The sequence below is a fragment of the Peromyscus leucopus genome, chromosome 20 (genome assembly GCF_004664715.2).
Source record: "Peromyscus leucopus breed LL Stock chromosome 20, UCI_PerLeu_2.1, whole genome shotgun sequence".
Lineage (NCBI taxonomy): Eukaryota > Metazoa > Chordata > Mammalia > Rodentia > Cricetidae > Peromyscus > Peromyscus leucopus.
The window spans coordinates 24,322,422-24,348,627 of NC_051080.1; the positions used below are offsets into that span (position 1 = coordinate 24,322,422).

The following is a 26,206-nucleotide window of genomic DNA, read 5'->3' on the forward strand; positions in this document are numbered from 1 at the left end:
CCTTCACTGAGGGCTCCGGATTCCTCTCCCATCTCCATGATCATGTACCCTAGCTGGATTCCTCCAACTGGATAAGCTACATGCCCCACCCACACTGGATGTGCTCTGCCCCCAGCTCTGATATGGTGCTGATAATATACCCTAAGAAATACTACCCCAAGACATTTAGTAAGTGCCTACTGTATACCAGCTTTACAATTACATTAGTGAGACATAGAAAAAGAGGAGCACATATCAAGAAGTCCACAGCCTCATGGAAAGCTATAATTGTATTTAAGTAATGTCAATGCTGTTGAAAATACTGCATGATAATAGTGTGTGTGTGTGTGTGTGTGTGTGTGTGTGAGAGAGAGAGAGAGAGAGAGAGAGAGAGAGAGAGAGAGAGAGAGAGAGAGAGAGAGAGAGAGAGAGAGAGAGAGAAGGGGTGGAGTGAGGGAGGTAGGCATTGGAGTACAGGGAAGCAGTGAGGACAAAACATGCCCCTGCCTGATTGTGGCATTCTATGCCTGCTCAGTCACTCACTACTTGCGAAGCTTGGTTAGTTAAAAGAGATAGCAAGCCTTCCTGTGCTGGTGGCACTGACATATGGGCACCAAAAAGGCAAAAATGCAGGTGAGAAGGGAGATTGTAGGCTGTGAGATCTGAGCAAACTCAGCATGGTAGTCTTCTTCGGCAGTGGTGATGTTTGCCATGTACAGTAATGGGAAGGGAAGTACTAGATGCTTGGAGGGAATGAGGTGGCTGTGCATCACCAGAGCATACTCACAGAAGGCCCCTTTCCTTTCCTGAAGGCCGGGAAGAAGTGTCTAGCTGTGTACCAGCCAGAGGAGCCCACGAACTTCACTCTTGCAGGCTGTGTCAGCACGCGCACCTACCGACCCAAGTACTGTGGAGTCTGCACTGACGACAGGTGCTGTATCCCCTACAAGTCCAAGACCATCGCTGTCACTTTCCAGTGTCCAGAGGGGCCGGGTTTCACCCGTCAGGTCCTATGGATCAATGCTTGCTTCTGCAACCTGAGCTGTAGGAATCCAAATGATATCTTTGCTGACTTGGAATCCTACCCTGACTTCTCAGAGATTGCCAATTAGGTAGGTCTGTGGCTCGGGGTAAAGCAGCCAGCCCTCTGCGGCCCAGGACTTCACAACTGAGCCTTATTTCATCTACTTCCTACTCAATTCTGAATTCCCTGATCCCAACCCTCAGTCTCTGTTCCTATTTTGACCATCCCAATGGCCCAGGAGAGCACAGCTCAGGCTCAGGCAATGTGTCTTTCCTTGGGGATGTTCTACATCACTCCAAAGAAAACCCATCTCTGACTGCTCAAGAGGAATCCTAAGCCTGACCCAGCCTGTCTGGCTCCGGCCTGCTCAAGTTGTCAGAAATCCTGAGGAGGCTGCCCAAGGAACAGAGTCAGCTGAAGAGCCAACATCACAGACTCCTCCTTCAGATGCCAAACCTGATGATGATGTTGGGGTCCTTCTAGACAGACATATGGGACAAGGGACACAGGAATAAGCCATTATTTGGGCCTTGCTAAATGATACTATCATGGGCATTTCTGTCCACAACACACCAAAAGTGCTCTCGTTCCAAAGATCTTTTGTACCACAAGGTCACCAAACATTTTCCAAGTGAGGTCAATGGTTGTGCCAGTTTGCTTTGCAATAGAATGTCATTTCCATTAACCTGGGCATAACTGAGGATACATTTCTCTTATCCCTGTAGTGTGAAGGCTCAAATTGGGTTCATGATGATCAGAAATATAATTTGAGAAGTTTTATTGGCTGGTAGGTGACAACCCCCAATTCATCCTACAGAGATGGGGCAAGGCCAGCCAATCTCACAGACCACAGCTGATCAGTCATTGAAACTGTTGCTGACCAAATTCTTAGGGCAATTAGCAACTCTTTCTAAGATCTGAGCCTCCCTTGGGCTGGGGCTCCTGGGAATTGGTTGGGACCTCGGGGTGGCCTGTCTGTTGTCTCAGCAGCACCCTGGAACAGTGGGATGACGAGACATTGTTCTCATAGGCCTTGGAAGATTCTTTGGAAGTCTAGACCAGACTGAGCAGGATGTATGTGTCAAACATATCAGTAGTTCATCCTTCACTGGCCTGGGTGGCCTCTGGCAGGAGTGGTGAGGCCACAATAGTCCCTCGGCCCAGGATACATCTCTTTTGTTTTAGTGACCTACTTCACTGTGGCCTTAGTGGCTGTGGAGCAAAATAGCTCAGTTTTCTAGTCTGAAGATGGAAGTTGACCAACTGTTTAGAAATGGAAATCTATTTAACAGAGGTAAGGACCAAAGAGTTTGTAAGTTGAAGAAAGAGATTTCTCCCAATGATAATGAGGCTATTGTTTATTTTAGCAGTAGAATGTAAATTTTCCTGTCATCATTCTTTTACTGAGTTCTATGTGCTACCCATTATTCTCAATATTTGCCACATATTTCCTCATTGAAGCTTTGTGATCACATTGAGGAGTTCCCTTCATAATTTCTGTTCTTGAAACTGTGAAATGGAAGCCCAAAGAAGAAACTCAACCAAAGTCACTCATCTGGAGATTCGTGTCCCGGATAGATTAACTTCATAATTCATATTTCCTCTTTGCATCTGGACCTTCCTAACATGTCAGGGTAGGAAAGTCAACTGAAATCATCAACTTGTCCTTCTCAGTTTGGCCTCTTAATACTGTCTCTCTAGCTGCTTTCCCACAAGAGGGGAGTGTTTAAGTATTAAGCATCCAAACTAAGTAGGACAGGAAAAAGCCATGTGCATCCCCCGTGGCTCCTCATGCCTTGAAATCAGAACGAGCTCACGACAGGGATTTATAAGATGGGTTCTGCTTTCCCGGTACCACACATTTGCAGTGGTGGCAACATGCCTGTGGGAGAATTATACACAACACATAAATGGATTCCTAAGTGGGAAAGGGGACGTGAGATTTCCCCACCCTCCTGTAACCTCCCAAAGGCATGGCCTTGCACAAGGCAAACCACGGTGCTCAAGATGTATTTTAGGAAAATACATTATATATACACTCCTACTTTTCCTTAGAAGCACTCTTCTTCCAAGATCTCATCTTACCAGTGAAAATCCTCTACTAAAGGAGGCTCATTGCTTTGAATAAATGTATGTTCATATGTGTAAAGGAGCTTGCATGTAAAGATATGTTACCCCTGGAAATAATTACTTATGTAAGTATTTTGTGGATCATGTTAGATTTTCTTAGATTAGTAAAACCTGTCTTAATATCTAACTCTGAAATAACTTCCATAGAAGCCATAAGCTAGGGTCTTACCAGGTATCCACCCTTATTTGGGGAAACTATGATCAAAGAAGGCTCAGTTAGAGGAGTTAGGGTGATCCTGGGAATAGAAAGGAGGGATGGCCAAAGTCACTGAGTTATTATTGGTTTGGAGAAATGGACCTAGCCTACATCCAGATCAGAGGAACTGTCTTAGAACCAAGAACTAAAGTCCCAGAGAAGAAGATGTAAATGCAATGTAAAGAAATTCTTTCTAATAATAATAATAAAATAATAAAGCCTGTAGTGGTGTATCCTGGTTCAAGGAAAGTTAAGAATAGCAATCACAGTTAAAACAACAACAACAAAAGTCCATGTATTGATAGCTTGTTTGGTGCTAAGCACCACAGTGCATTTTATCAATTAGTAGAGCTATGCTCAATACACAACCTTCCTCCATTCGATAAATAGAAACTCTGAAGCTCAAAGAGACTGGGCGGCTGAGGCTCAGACCGACACTTACTCCACTCTACCGTGGGAAGAGATCTAGACAGAACCTACGTGACTGCTACGGGGTCTCCCATAAGCAAGGCTTTAAATCCATACCCTCCCTGACAATGCTTAGAAACAAAGAAAAGGAGCAACGATAAGGAGTTAACCTGCCGTGAAGAAATTAACTGCAGCACAGAGAGTGAATTTTTTGGGTGTGCTTACTCGTGAGAGAGACAACTAGCAGCTTATGAAGCCTTCACTTAGCATTCGGAGAGCCCTGAGCACGCCTCGACCAAGACTGCTGCTCTGTGCTTTATTGGCATAGCTCTCTTAATTCCTCCCATGAGCTCAGGAGTTATGGTGTCACCACTGCCCATTGGAGGGCTGAGATAGCAAGGGATCCAGGAGTTAAGTAATTTGCTCAAGTTCTTACCAACCAGGGCACTGCAGACAAGCTCCAAAGCCTAGGATCATGTGACACCCATGCCATTTCTCATGCCACTCAGACTACTTATCTGCTCTCAACCAAAGGCTCCAGAGTCACAAGAGGTGCTTTACAGGTCCTGGTGTTGAAATTTTAATTTTGAGGGTGATTAGAGATTGATCAAAGAAAGTAATTTCAAATGATATGACTGTCTGTAATCACCCTGATTAATTTTTGGCCGTGTATGCATGGAGATTGTGGAGAACATTACAACCTCTGACCCATGGTGTTGACTCATGTCATTTTTTTTTTTTAAAGACTTGTTTTTGACTCAAAGGAACTACAGTGACAGCCCTGAATGGCTGGGAAGCAGGAATGGCCATGATTAGCTGTGTGTCCCTGCGTAGGTGTGTGTGTGTGTGTGTGTGTGTGTGTGTGTGTGTGTGTGTGTGTGTGCATTTGAATATGTGTATCTATTTTCAGACTGTGATTGAGTATTTAAATATTCCTACTGCCATTTTGTAAGTGAATACACATGAAGAAATGTCTTTAGATTTCCCAATAGAGGAAAAATAGCCCTTGGGCAGCCTGTCATGTTCTACCACATTCCTCATTTTTCTCATGATTTGTGTAGCAGGGAATGTGTTTGTTCACCCGTGATGGGTTTTCATTGTTCAAATTCTTTGTTTACAGCTTTTCTCCTTAAAGCAATAAATCATCCGCAAAAGTGACTTCTTTGATTTGGTGGGGTTTTTTTTAATCCCTGGTAGATTCTATTGTTAGGAGGTAATGATTCAGGACTGGATGTGCTCAACCAATATCCTGCGGGTTGGAGAAATTACGTCCCAGATATTGGATAGGAAGGAATAAAAAAAAAAAAAATAGCTCAAATGCTTGAAGATGTGCCTTGAAGCATGGATTCTGAAACTCAGAGAATTCCAGTGTTGTGAGACACTATTCCTGAAGAGACCTGAACAAACGTCTACTCATTCTAAATGGGGAGCCCATGATAGACCAAAGGGATAGCATTGATGTCCAACTTGGTGAACCAGTGTGCTTTATTGGAACCACTTATGGGAGTCTAGATAAGAGATTATTCACAGGAGTGCATGTAACTCAAGGGCCGCTGCATCACAGAATGTGTACCCAGCTGGAATTTTCCAGCTCACTGTATGACTTGAAGGCTGATCAACAGGTCAGAATGTGTCTCTTGAGCAACTTAGCTGATCTGTCTCTTTAAGCAGCCCTGTTGATCTGTCTGTTTGAGGCAGTTCAATTGGCCTTTGTTCTCTTAGTAGTTCTTACTATTTTCATAGACTTGAGGGTGGCGGCTTGTGTTTCTGGTCAGTTTTAGGGACTTTTTGAGGATTCTGAGTTGTTTACTTCTTGACTCTTGGGTTGTTTTTTTTTTTTATTTTGTTTTATTTATTTATTTTTTTTGTCTTTAAGAACAAGCCTGTCCTTAGAATTTTTTTGAGGATTAACAAGTCTTTTTTATACCTTCCTGTGTCTGAAGAAGCTTCGAACTTTAGAGAAACTGTTACGCAACCACCAGAGTTGCCAATGTACCCACGCTTAAAGATAAATAGAAGGGGGATTTTTAGCAACCACTCCTTCATTCACATTCTTACTCATTTATTTAGTAGCTTGCTATACTCTTAACTAGATGTTGGGTACCTTGAGGTCAGGGCCGTGAGCATGTCAGGGGCTGGTGAGATGGCAGAGTATCTATTGCACACTGTCCTCAGTGCCAAATGGAGCACAGGGAAGCATCAAGCAGGCTGCAAGTTGTCATGGAAACAGTCCTGCCATTAGCGCTCAGCTGTTTCTTAAAATGCTGTAGTCCTTGCTGGGATGCCTCAGCTCAGTCTCCTCAGCAGGGGAATTCACAAAATGATAACACCTGTCTCTTGGTAGGGTGCACCTTGCATGTTCCATTGTTAAATAGAGGGCTAGCATAAAAGGGAGCTGTTTAACTTGCAACCCGAGGGACTCAGGTTCGATTCCCCCCCTAGAACCCACATTAGAAACAAAAATCTGACCGTGGTGACAGGCGCTTGGGAAGCAGAGTCATGAGGTTCTCTGGGACTCACCGGGTAGCCAGCCAACTTGAGTCAGCAAAACCAAGCTAATGAAAGACTGTCTGCAAAAACAAGGTGGGTGACAATTAATGAAAGACAATGACACCTGAGGTGGACTTCTGGCCTCAGCATACACACCTGTGCATGTGCAGCCATGTGTACCCACACAAACACCAGCTGAGCTGTTTCATAGCAGATGGGGTAGTCAGCCGGGTTATAGGAAGACTTAGCATGAATGCATGCATCTGGATATTTAAGGTGGTCATTACTTAAGGTGGTAAACATGAAGTGTCGTCAATGTTTAGGGGCACTCCTTCGCTTGATTCATAAACTGTTAATCACCAAATGGTTTTCCTTGGTGTAGTTCACTTTTAAGTTGTGACTCGATTTACACAGCAGCTTCTTCAAGGCAGGAAGAGCATGGTGGTCCTTTCTGCACACTGTGGTATGCTTAGCCATAGGAGCAGCTGCTGATGGCTGTGATGGCTGAGGCGAAGGACTCTGCAATCCCTTCTAGTCAACCCCTCCCAAAGCAAGTGATATCACAACACAGGCCACGGGGAGACTCGGGTCCGGTTTAGAAAAGCCACGTGACTTATCTCCATAAACACCTCCATTCTCAAGCACAGTATTTCTTTGTTCTCAGAAGGACTCTGTATCTTATCACAGAGATATCGGCATGTCCACTCTCATTGCTGCTTCATCCACAACAGCCAGGGGATGGAAACAGTCTCCAAGTCCCTACGTGGATGAATGGAAAGGGAAAACATGGTACATAGGCACAACAGAATTTTACTCGTCCATGAAGAAAAATAAAATACTGTGATTTGCTGGGTAATGGATGGAACTGGAAAATACTCTGGTGACTGAGGCTCAGACAGACAAATGCTATGTATTCAGTCCAATGTATGGATCTAGCTTCTGGGTTTTAATATGTGGATTTATGTGGGAATTGAGCGTGTATAAATAGACTACAGGAAACCAAAAAGATGGCCCATGAGAAGGGGAAACAGAATTTAAGGAGAGAATTTGGGAGGGTAATAGACACATGTGACATGAAAGTAGAAAATAGAATACTGGGGGTGGGAGAGAACAAAAGAATGGGGCAGGGAGATTGTGAGAGACAGGGGTGGGAGAGAACAAGAGGGGGGCAGGGAGATTGTGAGAGGCAGGGATGGGAGAAAAGCATCTGAAACTAGGTACAGAAAAAAGTGCTACAAGGAAAACTGCTTCTGTACAGTAATCAAAGTATACAGTGTATTTTAAAACAAATTGGAAGCTGGGGCCTGGAGACCTGTGGGTGCCTCAGATTCAGGGAAATGGGTAGACCTTAGCCGACATTTATTCAGTATCAGCTGGTTGAAGTTGGGGGAAATGAGACCTGGAGGAAACTGTAAAAACATATGTAGTGGTTGCAGGGCAGGATGGGGGTCCCATAATCCTGTTCCATGGGCTAAGGCAAGACGATCACTTGAGTGTACAGTATTGAGGCCAGCCTGGGCAACAGAGCAGAGCTCTTTCTCAAAATAAAATAAAATAAAATAAAAATAAAATAAAAGTCTGTCTATCTATTTATATATCTATTATCTATCAATATCTATCATAAATCTGTCATCTATCTCTACCTCTAGGTATCATATATCTATCAATTATCTATCACTTATCTATTAATCTATTATCTATCATCAATTTATCTATAATCTATCTAGCTATTATCTATGTGTCTCTATCATATATATCTTCTGTCATCATCATCCACCTACCTATCCACATCTTAGTGATTTAGAAATCTATATCCTGCTGGAATCAGGGCTCTTTCTATGATAGAACTGCTCAGCCATGGATTCTAAGGAAATGCTGGCACAGTCTGCTTACTGTTTGGTACACCCTGTATTGCATACCTCAGGCTCTTCACTCTAAGCCTCATTTATCTGGCTTTTATATAATACAAAAAAAATTGTGGATTTCTTCATCCATTTCAGTAAAAGGCAGCGAGAGCTGCTGGAAGCAGACTCACTGATAAGATTAAGAAATGCCAGCAGAAGAAAGGCAGAGAAACTCAAAACCACATCAAAGCTATTGTGTCTTGCAAGTTTGAATGGGACCATTTAATGGAAGAACAAAGGCACCTAGGGCCAGTGAAAACCTTTCAGGCCCACAGTGCTGATACCTGGAGCTATGTGATGTTCCATCATCCCTAGACACTGAAAGGTGAGTCAGTCCCGTGCTCAAGATTTATAGGCAAGGAGACAATAGCCCACTGGAATGGCTAGCCAAGCCATTCAGTCTCTCTGAGTTTTGGAAACTACTCTTTTGAGGGGGTAGAGACTCCCATGGAGTTCATTGGCCACCAGTCTAGCCAAACTGATGAGTCCCAAGTTCAGTAAAAGACTCTGCTTCAAACAACAAAGTGGGGACCAATGGAGAAAGATGTCTGACATTGACCTCAGGCCTCTAAACACATGCACACTTGTATACACACACAAATACACACTAAATAAATGTAATAAAAATTCTGTGTGAATGGGAAAAACAAGGTAACATATAATATATAGCTGCATACTTCACATCTGCAAGTCTCCTTGCTTGCTAGGAATGCTGGAAATTCAGGAGTCACTTCTCAGAGCAGGAATGAGTGACAGTGGGTTTTGTATCCAGGGACTTGGCTGTCAGTAGATGATGTCACTGTCAACTCATCAGCTCAACTGCACTGATTCCTTGGAGCTTGTCTTAGTCACTCTGTTACTGTGACAGAACACCATGACTGAGGCAACTTACAAAAGGAAGCATTTAATTTGAGATTTACAGTTCCAGAGGGTTAGAGTTCATGACCACTATGGTGGAGAGCATGGCAGCAGGCAGGCAGGCATGGTGTTGGAGCTTACATCTAGATCCACAAGCATGAGGCAGAGAGAGAGAGAGAGAGAGAGAGAGAGAGAGAGAGAGAGAGAGAGAGAGAGAGAGAAAGAGAGAGAGAGAACTAGAAAGACAGACAGACAGACAGACAGACAGTGCTAACTGGAAAAGGGTAGGATATTGAAACCTCAAAGTCTATGCCCAATAACATATGTCATTCAACAGGCCACACCTTCTAATCCTTCCCAAACCAATTGGGGACCAAGCATTCAAGCATGTGAGCCTATGAAGACCATTCTCATTCAAACCACCACAGAGCCTGCTGCATGGTGAGAGGCACAGTAATAATGTGAGCCCAGTCAGAGTTGACTGGATCCCTGAGGCAAGCTGGACAAATTTGATCCCTCCTTATTTCTTAAATTTATTTTGTTTGTTTAAGATTTATTATATTTTAATTAATTTTTAATTAATAATTAATATTTGTTATTAATATATCATAAAAATTTATTTTTATTTTATGTGCATTGGTGTCTCATCTGAATGTATGTCTGTGTGAGGGTGTTGGATCCCTGGAACTGGAGTTATAGACAGTTGTGAGTTGCACATGGGTGCTGGGAATTGAACCTGGGTCTCTGGAAAACAGCCAGTGCTCTTAACCACTGACCCATTCTGCAGCCCTTGATCCCTCCTTATTAAAGGGGCTGGAAGATGACTCAGTTAGTAGAGTGCTTTCCCCACAAGTGTGAGGATCTGAATTCAAGAGGCCCGGCTGCATTAATAAAAAAACAACAAACAAACAACAAACAAAAACTGGTCAAGCAAGTAAATGCCTGTAATCTCAGGGCTGGAGAGGAAAGAAAGGCAATCCTGTCTAATTGTCCAGACTGCATAGCTGAATTGATGAGTCCCAGGTTCAAAGAGACCTTGTCTCAAAATATAAGGTGGAGAGAAAGCAAGGAAGACACTTGCTATTTCCCTTGGACTTACACAAGTGCAGATACATGTATACACACACATACACACACACACACACACACACACAGAGAGAGAGAGAGGGGGGGGAACTGTTATTGGTTCTGGGTTCAAAAACAGAATGATTTGGCTATCTTTCAAGTAGGTGCATATTTGTGCCTCAGACTTGCAGAGGAATATAGTCCTAGAAGGACAGTGATTTATGTACACTCCTTTAACCTCTCCCACTGTGGGATTCTAGAATGGTCACCATGGAAGAGTCTCCACGCTGCCTAAAAAGCTCCAGACAAGCATGAGGACATAGGCGTGGCCCCACCTAGAGACCAGCCCAGTGGCTCTCACAGAGTTTGGGAAGGACCTGGAGAAAGAGGGCAACAAGAGATTAGATTGTCTCTCTGAGTGTGGCTGAGCTCTATAAACTTCTGATCTCCCAATCACTATTGAGATACAAGGTCAGGAATTAAACTGTGACCTCAATCAGCTGGATGGAAAATGGAGTCCTCAGATAGAGAGGCAGCCTCTGGCACACTGACCCTGAATAGCACCAGGCATGCAAATATCTGGTTGGTGCAGCTGTCCTGGCAGGGCTAGGCACCTCTGGGTAAGACGTTCAAGGAAAGTAAAGATGCTCCAATATAAGTAACAGTAGGAAGCCTGTCTGGGGCAAGGGCTGAGTACTCGGTGACTTGCTTCCAAGAACATGAAAAGGAAAAGCAGAGGAGCTCCTTGGCAGTGGAGAACCCCAACATACATCACCCTGGCGGGGGACCAAGATATATCTCACCTTGGAGAATCCATGTTGTAGAATGTGCCCTTGATATGATGTGACAAAAGCACTTGAAGGCTTGGAAGATGACCCAGTTGTTAAACTGCCTTGTAAGCATGAGAACCTGAATTCAGTCCCCTAGAACTCACTTTAAGAGGGAGAGGGGGAAGGAAAGGGGAAGGGGAGAGAGAGAGAGAGAGAGAGAGAGAGAGAGAGAGAGAGAGAGAGAGAGAGAGAGAGAGAGAGAGAGCGCAAGCCAGATACCAAGTGATAGCACATTGGTTGAGAACACTGACTGTTCCTCTAGAGGACCCTGTTCCACATGAAGCACCCTCATGGTGGCCCACAACTGTCTGTAACTCCAGCTCCTGGGATCCGACGCCCTCTTCTGGCCTCCACATCCAGGCAAACACCTACACACATAAAACACTATTGTAGAAAGCCAGGCATGGTGGTGCATGCTTGTAATCCCAGTGCTGGGGAGGTGGACACAGGAAGATCACCAAGGCACTCTGGCCAGTCAGCCTCGCCTACATGATGAATTCCAGGCCAGAGAGGCACCGTGTCTCAAAAAATAAGTAAAGCATAACAACGACACAGTGACTGTCCTCTGGACTCCAAGAGCACAGCTGTGCACCCGCACAACAAGGGGCATTGATTTCTGTGGCCATCCTCCAGTTGAGCAAAACCCTGCACAGACCTCAAGTGAGTGACCTTCATGCAAACACTCAATGCTCAAGTAGGGAAGACCTGCAAAACGATCACAGACAAGAATGAACTAAGGCACGAAGTTCTATCAGGAGGCATAGAATTGAGATACAGAGGGGCATGGATAGAGAATGAGTGCCAACCTGCTAATGTAAGAATGCAGGGACAGGGCCCCCAAGGGCCTGTGATGGGGAGTCTCTGAAGTGGTTGTGCAATGGCTTAGATATAAATTGACACTCCCCACCTCCCGGGGGGGGGGGGGGCAAAATTCTTCACATGCTGTAGATTTAGTGCTCAGTGCAACATTCAGAAATACAGCTGCATTATGAGGATACTGATCATGGGTGGGTCTAACCCATTAGTGGATTCAGAATTGAATGGACTATAGAGAGGTGGTCAGCCATAGAAAGCGGGGCCTGATTGGGGAAAGAATGGTTTTCAGGTATGTCCCTTCTGGGTATTTATCATCCCAACTTCTTGCTCTTGGCCTCCTGGCTGTCATTATGTGACAGCATCCTCTCCCACACTCCTGCTACCAGGATTTCTGAACCATCAGGCCACTGGGATCGAGCCAGTCAACCAGACTGAACTCTAAAACTGTGGGCTTGAAATACACCCTTTGGATGTTTACGTCAATGATTCTGTCAAGGCCACAGGAAACTGACAGATACCGACTATAGATGTTCTATAGACTTTAAGAAAACTACAAAATGCTTACTAGAATGAGGAGTTATATTAAACCCCGTTAACAACTTTCTCTTTTAAGAAGCACCAGGTCTCCACCCTTATCCAGCAAGCACTTTCTCCAAGCCATCTCCCCAGCCTGATGTTGGCATGTAATGGCGAGGCAAGACAAGTGCCTGGCGGCTCTGTGGCCAATGCAGCTGAGATGGTGGGCTCCAAGGTCAATGACAGACTCTACCTCAAACACAGTAAGATGGAGAACAACACAGGAAGACACCCAATGTCAACCTCTGGCCATCACAGCTACACATCAGTGCAACATGCATGCAACACATACACACAAAGCAAACATCTCCAGCAGGATGGCAAAACAGGAGTCATTTTTTACCCAAATGCTTCCCTCTTCTTCGAGGCTGGAAAGTGTTCTCATGACTGTGGTGACCTGCTATTGGATGCCTGGTGTGTGGTGAGGCTGAGTGCACAGTGTGTTCCTTAGCACAAAACAGATGTGTCTGGTAATTTGCATAGAAATGGTGGCAGTCTAGAGACATTGGGTTAAGGGGATGCAATATTTAAATGACCTCCACCTGATTCTTCTTTCTTCAGTGCTGCTACCCGAAAGTTTAGAGACCCATGTGACAGACATTTCTACTGGTCAGTACCAATCTCTGGCAAAGGATTCCAACAGTGAGGGGCACACAGCTGGGGCTCCGAGTGTCAAGGGTAAAGCTCCACCCCTTCCTGTTCCACCATGTCACAGACACACCCACGGGGAAAGGAAAAGACACAAGCCACTGCAAAGTTACAAATTTATTGGTCTGGAAATAAATACAAACATCTCATTAAGAAACTGCCCTGGAAAGACATGTACAATGGATTCTTGTCTGCATCCAGGCACCCTGGGCTGGATCCCTGATCTTTCTACACAAGGTTGGAGGAAGCCTCCATGGTAGGAGTTGGTGGATCAACTGAGTCTTTTGCCTCTCATGCCACCTATAGGGCGTGACTACCTTCCTCTAGCAACTCCAAGGTCCTGGAACTCCCCAGGCCTTGATGACTGCCTCCCACTGGTCAGGTGTCTCTGATCTGATCACATTTCCTATAGGGGAGTCCAAGGTTAGCCACAGTGAGAATCAAAAGGCAGTAGTAGTACAGGGCGTGGGCATTAGGCTGGCATCGCTTAAAAAGGCCAGTGCTACTAACCCAGTCAGCAGGAAGGGCAGGAAGAGGGGGCAGCAGGAGACGGAAGCGAGTTCCCATGGAATGTACAGATTCCCAAATCACCTTCTCAGCCCATCCCCCACCAGAGCACATGGTTCTCTCTGAAGATCCAGCAATGCTCCAGTTGGCAGACATTTAGCTATCAAGTTTAGAGCCAACCCCAGATGTCAATACTGGGAGACAAGGTTTGACTCAATCACACAAGATTCCAGGTCACAGGCTGGTGTTCACGGGAATCACACCCACCAGATTCTAGCACTTAGACCCTTACATTAGTCGCCCAATCTCATGCCTACTACATCCCCAGCCCTCCCCAGCCTAGAGACTCATCCCAGATAAGGACCACTGTCACCTGTTGAGTTCTCTGTCTCAAAGAATGCAACTACAAATCACAACTCTCTTCCCCAGGGACAAAGGTATCACCCACTCATTCATACTGTGGGATGGGAGCCAGGGACAGTGGGGCAGAGCTGGAGTCTTGAACCATGGTGACACCCAATATTTGCTGGATCAATTTCTTTATAAAGCTAGGAGTTTGTTACCCGTCTCCCTTGCATGTTAAAAGGGTATCAGAGAAACAGGCTGCAGGGTTTCAGCATCCAAAACTCGAATACCAATTCCTTCAAGTAAACTGTGTGGACTTGGTTTTCTTCTGTCTGCCCTAGATCCTGCCTCTTTTTCTCCCTATCCTGTTTTTCCTTCTTAAAATAAGGCGCCCAACTTCCCTGCCTTGCTCCCCTTTCAAATTAGAAATAAGTTTGTTTCCAGGAATGAGTTTAGTGGGGAGGAAACAGGAAGCAGAGGACTGGCAAAATGCCTGTGAACCAGGATGCTGGATCAGCCTGGGCTTGGAGCCAGGCAGTGTTACAGCTATGTGTTTCTTAGTTTTGGCAGTTTGGTGTCTGAGGGTAGAGAGAGGGGCCACCAGGCCACTTGTTAGCAGAACAGAACACTGAACTGCTGCTTGCCTTTGTCCACCACCACCCACTCTGATCCCCGGTGGCAGCCTGAACAGCCTGGGTCTGCCACGGCCAGAGTTCATTCTTACAAAAGCAGCTTTAGATTAATACGCATTAGCGCAGGGTGGTAGGCAGGGGTTGGGGGCTAAGGGAGAGACCACCAGTCCAGGATGACTGATGCACAGACTGCCTAGCAGGACACCTCCATGGACTTGGGCCCGGCATTGTTCCCGGTGGCACCCGAGTTGGGGGTGATGTTGAGACGCGCATCTTCGCTGGTATGGGAGCGGCTACGGGACCCCTCGCTGGTGTGAGAGCGGCTGCGGGGGCCCTCACTGGTATGGGAGCGGCTGCGGGGGCCCTCCAGGGATGTGACACTGGAGCCAGAGGCTGTGCGGGACCGCATCAGGCGGGTCATGCTGGCAGAGGGCACTGGAAACACAGAAGACAGTGTGGTTAGGATATGGGAAGCCTCTACAGGTATGGGAAAATACACCTGTCTCAGTCATGACGCCGTTCTAAGAACCCAGCTGAGCATCACGTCTCTATTGCCTTCATCCTTGGGGCCATCTACTTTCTATGCCACTCACAAAGGGGACAGGAAGGCCTAGATATGGGAAAGGCATATAAAGATCACACGGCAAAAGATCTGAGCCATTATCTAGGTCTGAATTAATATGTGCTTATTAGCTGGGTAGCTGCTGGGGTGTCACTCTCAAAACTTTCCTGTTCCTGTCTGCAAAATGAAGACCTTCATATGATCAGGCAACCTCCTCTGCAATATACTATCAGTAGGCAGGAGAACATGGAGGCCAGCAAGGCTAGTCTCTGCACCTCCCAAGGGAGGACGCAAAGTCTTACCACATGGTTCCTGTGGAGATGTTAGCAGTCTGCCTGCCTTCTGAAATTCTGCTAGCTCCCAAACCCTAACAAGACCCAAACTGCCCATGCCACAGCAGGTGACTGGCAGAATTGGATAGAACATAATGACCCTCACCCTATCTGGGGTTGCAGTGTTTCCCCCAAATTCATGCCCACTTGAAACCTCAGAATACGACCTTGTTTGGAACACTTAATTTAGAGATCTTTAGTTAAGATGAGGTCATTCTGGATTAGGCTGATTCCTAGTCCAAAAGCTGTCCCCACAATAAGAAAACAAGAGAGGGCCAGGCCCGTATGGATGGAGGAGACTGGCAGGATGCAGCCACAAGCCACAGAAGGCCTCTGGTTGATGTAGCCAGCAGAGTCCAGCAGGCAAGAAAAGGTCTTGCAAAGTGAGCCCAGCCCAGCCCACATCTTGACCTCAGACCTGCAGCCTCCGAATTTGTGGGGGAAATTTAAGTGTCCTATCTGGAGGAATCTCTAGGGGCACTCATTGGGGTGACTAGTGCCACACCCTAATGAAACAGTGCCCTAGAGCAGACACCCAAAATTGGATTAGTCCTCTATCAGTGGAATTCCCTCCTTAAAGAATCAGCGTTGTTATTACTTCTGGTTCTCTCTCTCTCTCTCTCTCTCTCTCTCTCTCTCTCTCTCTCTCTCTCTCTCTCTCTCTCTCTCCATTTTTTGCTTTGTTTTGTTTTTGAGTAAGGTTCTGTTTAGCCCAGGCTGGCCTCCAACTCTCTATGTGGCTGAGTTGACCTTGAACTCACTCGTGATCCTTCTGCATCCCAAATGCTGAGATTACAGGGGTGTGCCACCACATAACAAACAGCCTATTTTTAATTCAGAAAGAATTGGGGTCAGTGCACATCTGTGGCTCATATGTTTTTCACCCCGAGTCTCTATTTCTCCACCCAAATCCGTGAGTCCTGATGACCTCACCAGGAAATGACAACTTCCCAGGACACCAGACACACAATGGACTAGTCCTGTGAGCCCAGCATCACAGGCAGGAACCTCCTCCTTTGGCAAAGCCTTTGGGCCTGTGGCTCTTCCCATTGTCTCTCCAAGGGAAGAGATTCCTATTATCTTCCATGGGAAGCGTTGTCAGACTGAACTGGGGGACAGAGGTGAGACAAATTTGGGGAACAACCAAGGCCTAGCTTTCGATTCTTTTCCTCCCAGAATACACAGCAAACAGGCTGTGATCCACACCCTGCAAGGGAAACCAGACTGCCCAGCTCTTCTCCCCCCTTTCTACCAGGGAAAGCATGATGGATGGAGGGGTGTCCACAAGCAAATGTGTTCCATTGGCGAGGGACAGCTAGAGATGTGGACCTTGTCGGAGGCACTCGCATCAGAGGCTGCCTCACTCCATCTTGCTGGGAAGCAAGTGTGGGTGAAGGCCCATGGGGAAACTGTAGGGCTTCACCAAATAGGCCCATCTATTTCTAAATGAGTGGGTAGTGCGGGGGGAGAAAGCGTGAGCTTTGACTTTTCCAGCTAAGAAGGATGCATGGATGGGTAACTCTGAGCGGTAGGCAGGAAGAGTGGACCGCTGTGACACATAACTAATGTGTCAGTCAACCAGTGCCAACCAAGGCTGCTGCCCAGCCGAGCCTGGGAGTCCCGGTCACAGCTTGGCATTTCTGAAGAAAAGAGGCTGCATGAGTGACCAACTCCCTCTAAGCTTGAGGCAAGAAGAAAGAAGTCCCTGAAGCCGACTGCTCTGCCCTTCAGTTCCCTGATCTAGCAAAGAAGCATTATGCCTTTGGTCTCAGGCACTCTGGTCTCCCTCTTACATGGAGCTGTGGCTTCATCAGCCTTCCACAGATCACCTCTCAGTGGCCTGCTTACCCCCTCCCTTGTAGTATTATTGTGATGGAGAAAGGAGAGAAAAAAGAAAGACTTACTAATCTTTCCTACCCACCTTTGCTACAACTCTTGAGCAAGCGTGTAATCAAAATTAGGGGCATTCCTTGTTCAGCTCTTGGTCACTATTTCTTTTTTCCGGGGGCGAGGGTGGTGCTTAAAGGGATAGTTCTAGCCTAGTATAGTGGTTCCTGCCCTGTAATCCCAGCACTTGGGAAACTGAAGCAGGAAGATTATTACGAATTCAAGACCAGCCTGACCAATAAGGATATTCTGTCTCTCTCCTGCCCTAAATAATCTTTAAATGTTTCTCACGTAAAGCTAAATAAATGTCAGCTCTTCTGTTCACACAGACATAATGACATCTCATTTAACAGACTGGATACACGATGAGGTCTCCTGAGACCGCACTGCCCAGACGCCATCACCGTCTTAGTTTGTGTCACCAGGCTGTGTGATGTGTGCCGCACGATAACCAAACTGGTTACTGGCTCATTCCTCATTTAGCCATGCATGCTTGTGAGGACTCCTTTCTCAGACTTGCCCCGCGCTTAAGAACTAAAGGCAACCAAGATGACAGATTCCCCTCCCCCACTGGCTGTGACATTACCACCCCCACACCTGCCTAGTGCCCAAGGTGTCATACTCACTGTAGCCCATGCCCTGCACAAAGTACTTGAAGGCTTCAGCAAGCTTGGCAGGCTGTAGGAGAGAGAGAGATTATGAGGTCAATGGCTGGAGGTCCAGACCACCATGGGCCACCTGTAGCTGAAAGCCAGAGCTCTGCCCAAGAGGAAGCCTCCACACGTAGACAGGAAGAACATAGAAGCCAAGGAAAAACCAAAGGGATGGCTACGAGGACCAGAATCAGGAACAAACATCTCTAATCTGCCTCATGGCTAAAAAAACATCATCGATAAGTTACAGGACTTTCTGAGTCAATATCCTCAGCTGCATATAGAGTCAAATCATTCTCTGTGCTCAAAGCCCAGAGTCATGAACCTGCTAGGGACTCTGCAGAACTCCAGGAAACCAAACATCAGTCTGACAAGGCCAGTGTTCCTAGGTGCACACGACATAGATGAGCAGATTGGGTGGCAACGTCCTACCCAAAGACCAGAGCTAGTAAGTGAGGGTCATATGGATGAACCAGTTCCTCCATGCCAGGAACTCTGTGCTTGAGATGCTTCACAGAGGGTTGATGGTGAGATGGTTGGGTGAGTCGAAAGGACAGTGATGGGGAAATATCAGTGGAAAGAAGGAAGGGTAGAAAGAATGGAGGGAGGAGGGAGGATGGAGAAATGAAGGGGAGGATGGAGGGGTAGAGAGACAGAGGGAAGGGCAAAGGGATAGAGATGGAGGGAGGGAGGGAGGGAGGGAGGGAGGGAGGGAGGGAGGGAGGGAAGGGAGTATGAAAGGAGGAAGGGATGGAGAAATGGAGGGAAGGATGGATGAGGTGATGGAGGAAGGGAGAGGTGGAAGAGAGAGATGAGGAGATGGCAGGAAGGAGGGGAGAGAAGATATGAAGGAAAGAAGGATGCAGAGGCGGAGGAAAGGACAGAGGGAGTCCGGAAGGAACATGGAGAAGGAAGCAGAGAAGAACAGGTTGGAAGAAAGGAAGAGGCACAAAAGGTCAGAAAGTTCATTGATGGATGGATGAAAATGGGATTGATGGGTAGAGAAAGGAAGGGGAGAAAGATGGATGTGAGAAGAAAAGGAAGGAAGGGAGGAAGGAAGGAAGGATAGAAGAAAGATCAAGGGAATGGATGGCTAGAAAGGTGGATGGCTAGTATCACTAGCTGGGTTAACTAGGTTGTCTTTGGATAAATGAACAGGCAGTGCCAGGGCCACCTCCAGAGCCACTGTTTCCTCTGCAGGACCCATTCAACCTAACTGGAGCCAAGGAGATGTCACCAAGGACACATCTGTTGTCATCCCTTGATCTGAGCTCAGGAAACCACTGCCCAGTGGCTCACTCTCCTCCCAGACAGAGACCATGAGTCCCCACCCTGCACCTTCGCCAACTCCTGCCACTCCTCAGCAAGGAGGCAAAGAGCCTGGGTGACATTTAGCTATGCAAAAGCTGCCCCCTGGAATCTTGGAAGACTCCAAACAATGGCAAAGCAAGGCCTGACTGTCCTGTAGAGAGAAAGGACTTCTGTTCAGGATGGACCAATTCCGAATGAGAAGAGAGGGCCAACTGAGCACCCCTGGCCACTGTTACCATAGGCAACATTTCCTTTTCTCCAGACTCGGTTTCCCCTTAGGCTGCTGAACTGAAATGCCAGCTCCTCCAGCCTCTGAGAACTACAGCAAAGGTGTAATCTCAACAGCCCTGAGAAAGTCTTTGGCAGACACCCCGCCCTGGAAGGGACAGTGGGCGGGGTTACAGGGGAATCAGGCTTGAGCCTCAGTTCCCACCAGTGTTTAAATAGTTTCAGTCTAGACCCAGGCTAGATCTGCCCTAGCTGCAAACAGATAAAGAGAACAGGGAGCAGGCCAAGGACTGGAGGAAGATGAGCAAACAAGGTACACAGATGGAGGGATACAGGTTCCCACACACGTGAACACATGTGCACATAGGCATGTGAATTTACATGTGCACATACAGGCACACATATGCAACTCTCATGTGCACATGTATGCATACATGCATGCATATATATTATATATATGATGTACACACATACATATGCATATAAGACACATTTACATGTTTTGGTTGTTCCTCTATTCTGGACTTGAGCTCCCAGTGGCCCCTGGCTAAGGCAGGACAACCAAGATTCTGACCCCATGGCCAAGCCAGGTCCATCTGGCAAATCTCTTAAGCCTACTGACCTCGGGGTCACCCAATCCCCAAAAGCTGCTAGATGGGGATCTAGTGAATCCACAATATTTATAAAGCACATTTTTATGAAGAATATATTCAGAAACTACCACTGGATGCCACACAGAGGGAGGAGGAAAAGGGGGCTCTCGGGCCACGAAGGCACACATACCCCACCAGTGGGAGATGACAGGTGTTGAGTGAGAAAGCCACAGTTTCACCCACCTGAGAGATCTGTGGGAGGCCGCCACAGTCTGCCATCTAGAAAGGAAGGAGGCTGGTTAGCACCAAACACCTAGGCCATAACTGCAGTGATCTGTGCTCTGTGAGACTGACCCCGGGATCACCCACCCGACACGGCTCTGGGTGGGTTGCTTGTGGTTGGGTGATGCTGTTGACTGTAGCCCCTTATCCTCCTTGGCAACTACTCCTTGAAGCTTACACACAGGCCCCACAGACCACTCCATTTAACCCCTGAAAGCATACAGGGCTCAACTGTGCCGTTTTAGAAGCCAGGGTGGCTTATGAAACTTCAAGATCCCAGCCTCCAGAGTATACCCAGTGGGGAGATCCTCAGGATGAGCCTGAGCCTGTGACACAACCCAGACACAGATGCCACACACAGGTGCCTTTGGGTGTGTAAACAGCCCTGACTGCAGGCTGTGGTGTTTCTGCAGACCTCTAACCCAGCACCAGGGAGCAATCACACTGAGCTCAGGAGACGTTGCTGGAGGAGGCTTCCCTGGCCTCCCAGCCTCTCACTGCACAGGGTTGTGGGATAGCCCACTGGTGCAGATACTTGCCCCATCCTAGGAAAAAGAGACTCTTGTCCTGTGCTCCCAGTCTATCTTCCCCCAGCTGCATGGACGGAAGTGTGTAGAGCCCTGCAGTCTTGTCCCCAGAATGGACTACTTCACTTTGCAGCCTCAGATCGGCTCCAAGATTGCTTGCTTCCTTAACTAACACCCTATCTCCATGTTTCCCTTCCTTCCTCCCTTTCAGAGACAGGGTCTCAAAGTATGGTCTGGGCTAGCCTAGAATAGGCTGTGTAGCCTAAGAGAGCCTCAAACTTGAGATTCTCCTGCCTCTGCCTCTGGAGTGCTGGGATTACAGGATTATTATGCAGGACACCCAACTCCATATCCTTATTTTTATGACTCTAACAACAGTTCTATGTGTCAACAAGCTTAGCTCAGTTCCAAATACATGTGGGGCTCTAAATCATGCCAGCTGCAGCCTCCACTGTTGCTCATACCTTGAGCAGGGTGGTCTTCGTGGGGTCCAACTTGGAGTTGCATTCCACCTGAACAAGGGCAAAGACTAGGTAAGTATTTGACTCACAGCCAAAGTCGAAAGTGTTCTGTTCTCCCCTCTACTCTGCCCCACCATCTGAAACACCAGCGTTCCTTCAGCCGTGAAGAAAGAAGGTGGGCTTTGGGTTGTTAAACACTTGTGAGTTTGCAGCCTGGCCCTGCCATGACTAGCGCTGTGACCTGGAGACGAGTCAGGGTATATACAGCTCTGTGGCACACTGTAGAGGCAGAGCGAGGCAGTCTGGTCTCTGAGTAACAGTCTCATGTCACACATCTCCCCAGGTGTGGGATGTCAGAAAGCAGGCATCCTCTCCATGCCTCCCTAGTACTGCAGGTGAGAATTAGAGGGTAAACTGAGGGAGAAAGCTTTGCCTGATTCGTCTGCCAGCCTCGATCTTCTGCTAAGTGGAAAGGCCCAGCTGCTGCTGAGACTGAGGGAGAATGCTTAGCCATGACACCTAGCCTTAAGCCTGCCATGGAGATGAGGTGCCCACAGACAGCAGGTGGGTGGGAGAGGCAGATAGCCAGGCAGTCAGGACTGGTGGCCACAGTGAGAAGCTGGCCTGAGCTCTGCCCCAAGGCTGCCTGTGGCATTTAAACAGTGTCCTTGCATTGGGAGGGGAAAGCAGGGGGGACTCATACAGGTGAGCACCTGGGGCCTGCTGAACTGATACATACCACAGCATCCACGGCAGGAGAGTTGTCCCCAACCACCAGCAGAGCAGGGCACCTGCACAGGACAGGGAAAGAAGAGTCATCCCAGGATCCTTTTCCAGGGTCTTACACAGACTCTGGGCTGCAGCAGGAGTCTAAAAGGCTGCTTAGGTTTCCTAGCACCCTTTGCACCTCTATGGCCCTGTGCTAGCTAGCATCCTCTGCTTTGAACTTTGAATAGGATGGGCTAGCGGTTACTTATACCTCCGTATAAAATTTCAGCCCAGTGATTCCTGTATCTTAATGCTTTCATTCCAAAGCACCCTCTTCCTGGGGAAAAAGGAACAGGGATTTTTCAGAAGTTAAGATGGACAAAAAAAAAAAAAATGTCTGGCATAAATGACTAAGAAAATGACATATGCCACGTTCACAAGCATCCAATAGCATGGCACACACGGAGAACCATAGCAAGACACCATCACTGCCGGTGGAAGGTGTTAGCCACAATCATTGACTGCTAGATACACAGGACTCTCTCATGTCAGGTCCTGTGTCTTTCATCTCTAGGCTTTGGGAAGCACAGCCTAACTCAGCCATGGGTGTTGAACATGCTTAACGAAGGTGGTGGCCAGCCTCCTGATTCGAAAGTTCCAATTATGACCACACACTCCCTGACCCAGTGGTGACTCCAGCTACACAGGAGAAGCTCAAGTCAGATCCCTTGGGTAAGACGTAGACAGCCGTCTCTACCAAAGTGTCCGGCCCTAAGGTGGCATTTCTCACACCCAGCAGAAGCCTGCACCAGCAGCCCTGCGTGAAGCATGGCAGCCTGGCAACACAGGGGAAGGAAGGCACTCACTGCAGGGTGACGGTGTGGGTTCCAGGCATTGGCCGCTCAATCTCCAGGTCCCGTCGGCTGCAGACAACGTGCATATGGTTAGCATCGGCAGACCTGCCCCAGAAGCCACTCCCACCATAGCCCATTCTAGATGAACACCCATAACATAAATTATCTTTATGAGGTCACATAGCTCTCAAGACCCCATGGCCATGTAGTGTCCATAGAAGTGATTAAGAACCCACAGGTCTCATCTGTTTCTAGCAAAACCTTCCTATCTTGACTGAAATTTATTATCAGTGTTAATATTATTCTACAGGAAAACAAATCAGGTCCTCACTAGAGGTCCCTGCGGGGGGGGGGCCCCCCCCGCTAGAGCCCCCACCCATCATTGCAAAAACTTCAGATTGGCCTCCCAGCACCCCTCCACTCCTAACTTAAACCTGCCCCCAGCAGCGCTGAAGCCTCAACACAAGAGGCCATCTCTAAAACTCGAACCTGCTCTCCATGTGTTCCCAAGCCTGCACTGGTGTCCCGCTCTGCTAGCAGAGGTCCAGTGTGGACCCGGTCCCTGCATGGGAACACCTGGCCTCTCTGCCCTCTGAGGCTCTGAGACCTTCAGACCAAAGCTAGCACTGCAGGATTCAAATCACACCGCGCCACTTCCTAGCTGTGTGACCTTGGGAAAAGAGACTAAACCTTTCTGTGCTTTTGTCTCAGTAACAGCTCCTTTCCATCGGCTGCTGTGCGGGGGACCAGTCACTCCTGGGATTCCCACTGTCCAGCCAGGAGCCCATCTCCCTCTTCTTGGTACCCAATTGCATCTTCAGACAGCTGTGAGAATGCCACAGGTCCCCTCCACCGAGATGCTGACAGGATTGTGGAAAGGGCACCAAAGTCCATTAGAGATGCTAAGTTCATTACAAATGCAGACTCACTTCCAGGAGGTTAAGTTAAGGCACTGTCCTAGGTTACAAGCATGCAAGGCTCACTCCTGGTCCCTGTGCTGGGAGCGTAGCAGTGGTACCTCTGCAGGCTGAGGGAGTGCACGTTCCAGAGCCTTGACTGATGCTAGTGACCCTGTGTAGTCCCCTCCCCAGGAAAGCTCCGAACAAGCACCTCATCCATTATCCTCAGCTGGACAGACTCTCTCTTCCTAGCAGCCTCCAGGGTTCTGCATTCCCACAGCATTTTGCTCCGTTGCCCAGGTCTACCCCACAGCAACTTTTACTCTGAGTCAGCCTCGGGCACATGCCTCAACTCTGCACCCCGATGGCTCAGCTGCATCCCTCTCATCTGGTCCCACAGTCCGGATAGAAGGAAACATCAGGCAGATCCTGGCAGAGCTCACTCAGTGCCATTGTCCTCTAACCTACTAAGCTGCACAGCCCTGACCTTCGCTTCCACCGCGGACCTGCTGCAGGAGGCGGATGAGGACCCCAGGCTGACATGGCCCATTCCTGCACAGGGCCCTTACCTGTTGTAGGCGCTGATGAATAGGTGCAGGTTGCTGGGGTTCATGTCGTTGAGGATGTGCTGGCGGTAGGTGTGCACCACCTCCACGTTGTTATGCATCTCCTCCTGTGGAGACAGAGGGGAGAGTGGGGAAGGCTTGTCGCCACTCGCTCGGGCCACGGGGATAGGGAGAGAGAACACAACTGAGGCAGAGACACCTGTGATCGGTGGTGACCAGTGCAGACCGCTGAGTGATGGCCCCTGGCAGCCAGAAGGAGCCCACCAGGGAGGTCTAGCTTTCCTTCTGGAGCCTCAGCTAAACTCAGGGTTCCTGCTCCACGGTAGCCCTCAGAGCCAACTGCCCCTGTCACTTAGGAGGATCAGAAGGTCATTTTGTCAGCAAGCAGGCCAAGCTATGAGAAAAAGACATCCTGGGGGAAATGAGCTGAGGAATCTGATCAAAATAACAGCTCAACTTGGGGGCATCAGCCAGCCTCAAGGGACCTGAGGACACTCTGAACTATGTGATGATAATCTCGGGCTGGCCTAAGCCATCTCAGTGACAAGCCTAGGGTGACACCAAAGCAAACTAGGGTGTTTCCTGCTACCCTGAAACTCAGGAAGGCATCAAAGTGCCATCACATTCATTAGCTCAGAGCAGAGAAGGCTCCGTCCAGTAAGCAGAGCACTCCTGAGTCTGGGCAACCAAGGGGTTTTCCGGACATTGAACTTGAATGTGAGCCAAAAGTACATCCTCTCTCAGGGTTGGTGGCTCTGGCTGAGGTCAGATATGTGACAGCAGACAGAGGCAGAGGCCAGGCCTGCTACCAGGACACTACAAGGATGCCTTCTCTGCCTTCAGCCCATGTAAGAACCAGGCAAGGGCAGAGGCTTAGGGGAATGGATGCTGTAGCCAAACTCACAAGTTCAAATCCCAGTCACACTTCTGGGTTGGGAGATCTTACAGGAGTCATTCAGCCTCTGGTCTAAATTATCCCACCTCAAACTGGAATGAATGTCTGGTCACAGAGCTCCTGAGCCAATTCTATGAGCTAATCCCTGGCAAATACTAGGGACAGAGCCCCACATAGACATGGAGCTAATCTCAGAGACATGAACACTACAGACCCCATTCATAATGACCCCAAACGATTACAAATTAAGGCCCAACAAAGGTCAACAGAAAAGCTATGGTAAGTTCACTGAGTGAAATATTACCAAGTACCAAATGGATGATGGCGTCCAGAAACATAAGTAGATTCTAACATAATCATGTGAAGGGGGAGAGGCCCCAGCAAGTAGAGTAGTACGGGATTCACAGACAAATCTAGAGTGACAGAGAGCAGCCCAGAGGGTGCCTGGGAGGAGTGTAAAAAGGTTTGAGGACATGGGTGTGTGTGTGAAGGAAGCTCCCACTATCTCAGCTGCTCTGATGGCTGACGGATTTGTGCAAATACATGCTGCACATTGTGCTTCAACAGGAACAGGTTATCAGGAAGCCCCGCCCCCGGCTGAGGAGCTATTGGCTCTTGATGGCTGCTGGAGGGAAGGGGGAAATCTGTTTTCTTCAGCAATGGCGCCCCAGGTAAGCTGTCCGATGCCAGCGGACAGCCCTATACTCTTGCTCATACCAGCAGCACCAGAAGGATTCAGTAATTTTTAAAACACACATTTAGTCAGGAGGGAAAATCTGGGAGGAGCTGGAGGGGAAGGACTCAGGGATAATACATTTGATCAAAAGACATCGTACACATGTATGAAATTCTCAGAAGGGGGTGGGTAGAAAAACGGTATGAATGGCTTGCTGGCTGGGCATCAATATTTCATGATCATTCCCAGACCTCAGACTGGGTCGCCCCTTGATTGATTGTGTCTTGGATGTACCACCTGCCCATGTGGCCCTGTGCTGAGAGCCATATGGTTAACTGCTCAGCGGGGACAGCAGGAAGCCTAC

At 47.9% G+C, this 26,206-nt stretch overlaps 2 protein-coding genes across 3 annotated transcripts in view; one reads left to right on the forward strand and one right to left on the reverse strand.

The window, feature by feature from the left end:
• Positions 1 to 4,895, forward strand: part of Ccn4 (cellular communication network factor 4) — a 31,499-nt gene extending 26,604 nt beyond the window's left edge. For both annotated transcript variants that reach the window (XM_028876004.2, XM_037197512.1), the window contains exon 5: positions 792 to 4,895. In XM_028876004.2, the coding sequence (XP_028731837.1) occupies positions 792 to 1,091 (300 nt within the window). In that variant the 3' untranslated portion in view covers positions 1,092 to 4,895. The remainder of the gene's footprint in view (positions 1 to 791) is intronic.
• Positions 4,896 to 13,023: 8,128 nt separating this feature from the next.
• Positions 13,024 to 26,206, reverse strand: part of Ndrg1 (N-myc downstream regulated 1) — a 47,737-nt gene continuing 34,554 nt past the window's right edge. The window contains exons 10-16 of the mRNA XM_028876003.2: positions 24,275 to 24,378; positions 22,819 to 22,875; positions 21,984 to 22,035; positions 21,248 to 21,295; positions 20,218 to 20,253; positions 17,816 to 17,867; positions 13,024 to 14,843 (exon numbers count right to left, since the gene is read on the reverse strand). Coding sequence (XP_028731836.1) covers positions 14,602 to 14,843; positions 17,816 to 17,867; positions 20,218 to 20,253; positions 21,248 to 21,295; positions 21,984 to 22,035; positions 22,819 to 22,875; positions 24,275 to 24,378 — 591 coding nt within the window. The 3' untranslated portion in view covers positions 13,024 to 14,601. The remainder of the gene's footprint in view (positions 14,844 to 17,815; positions 17,868 to 20,217; positions 20,254 to 21,247; positions 21,296 to 21,983; positions 22,036 to 22,818; positions 22,876 to 24,274; positions 24,379 to 26,206) is intronic.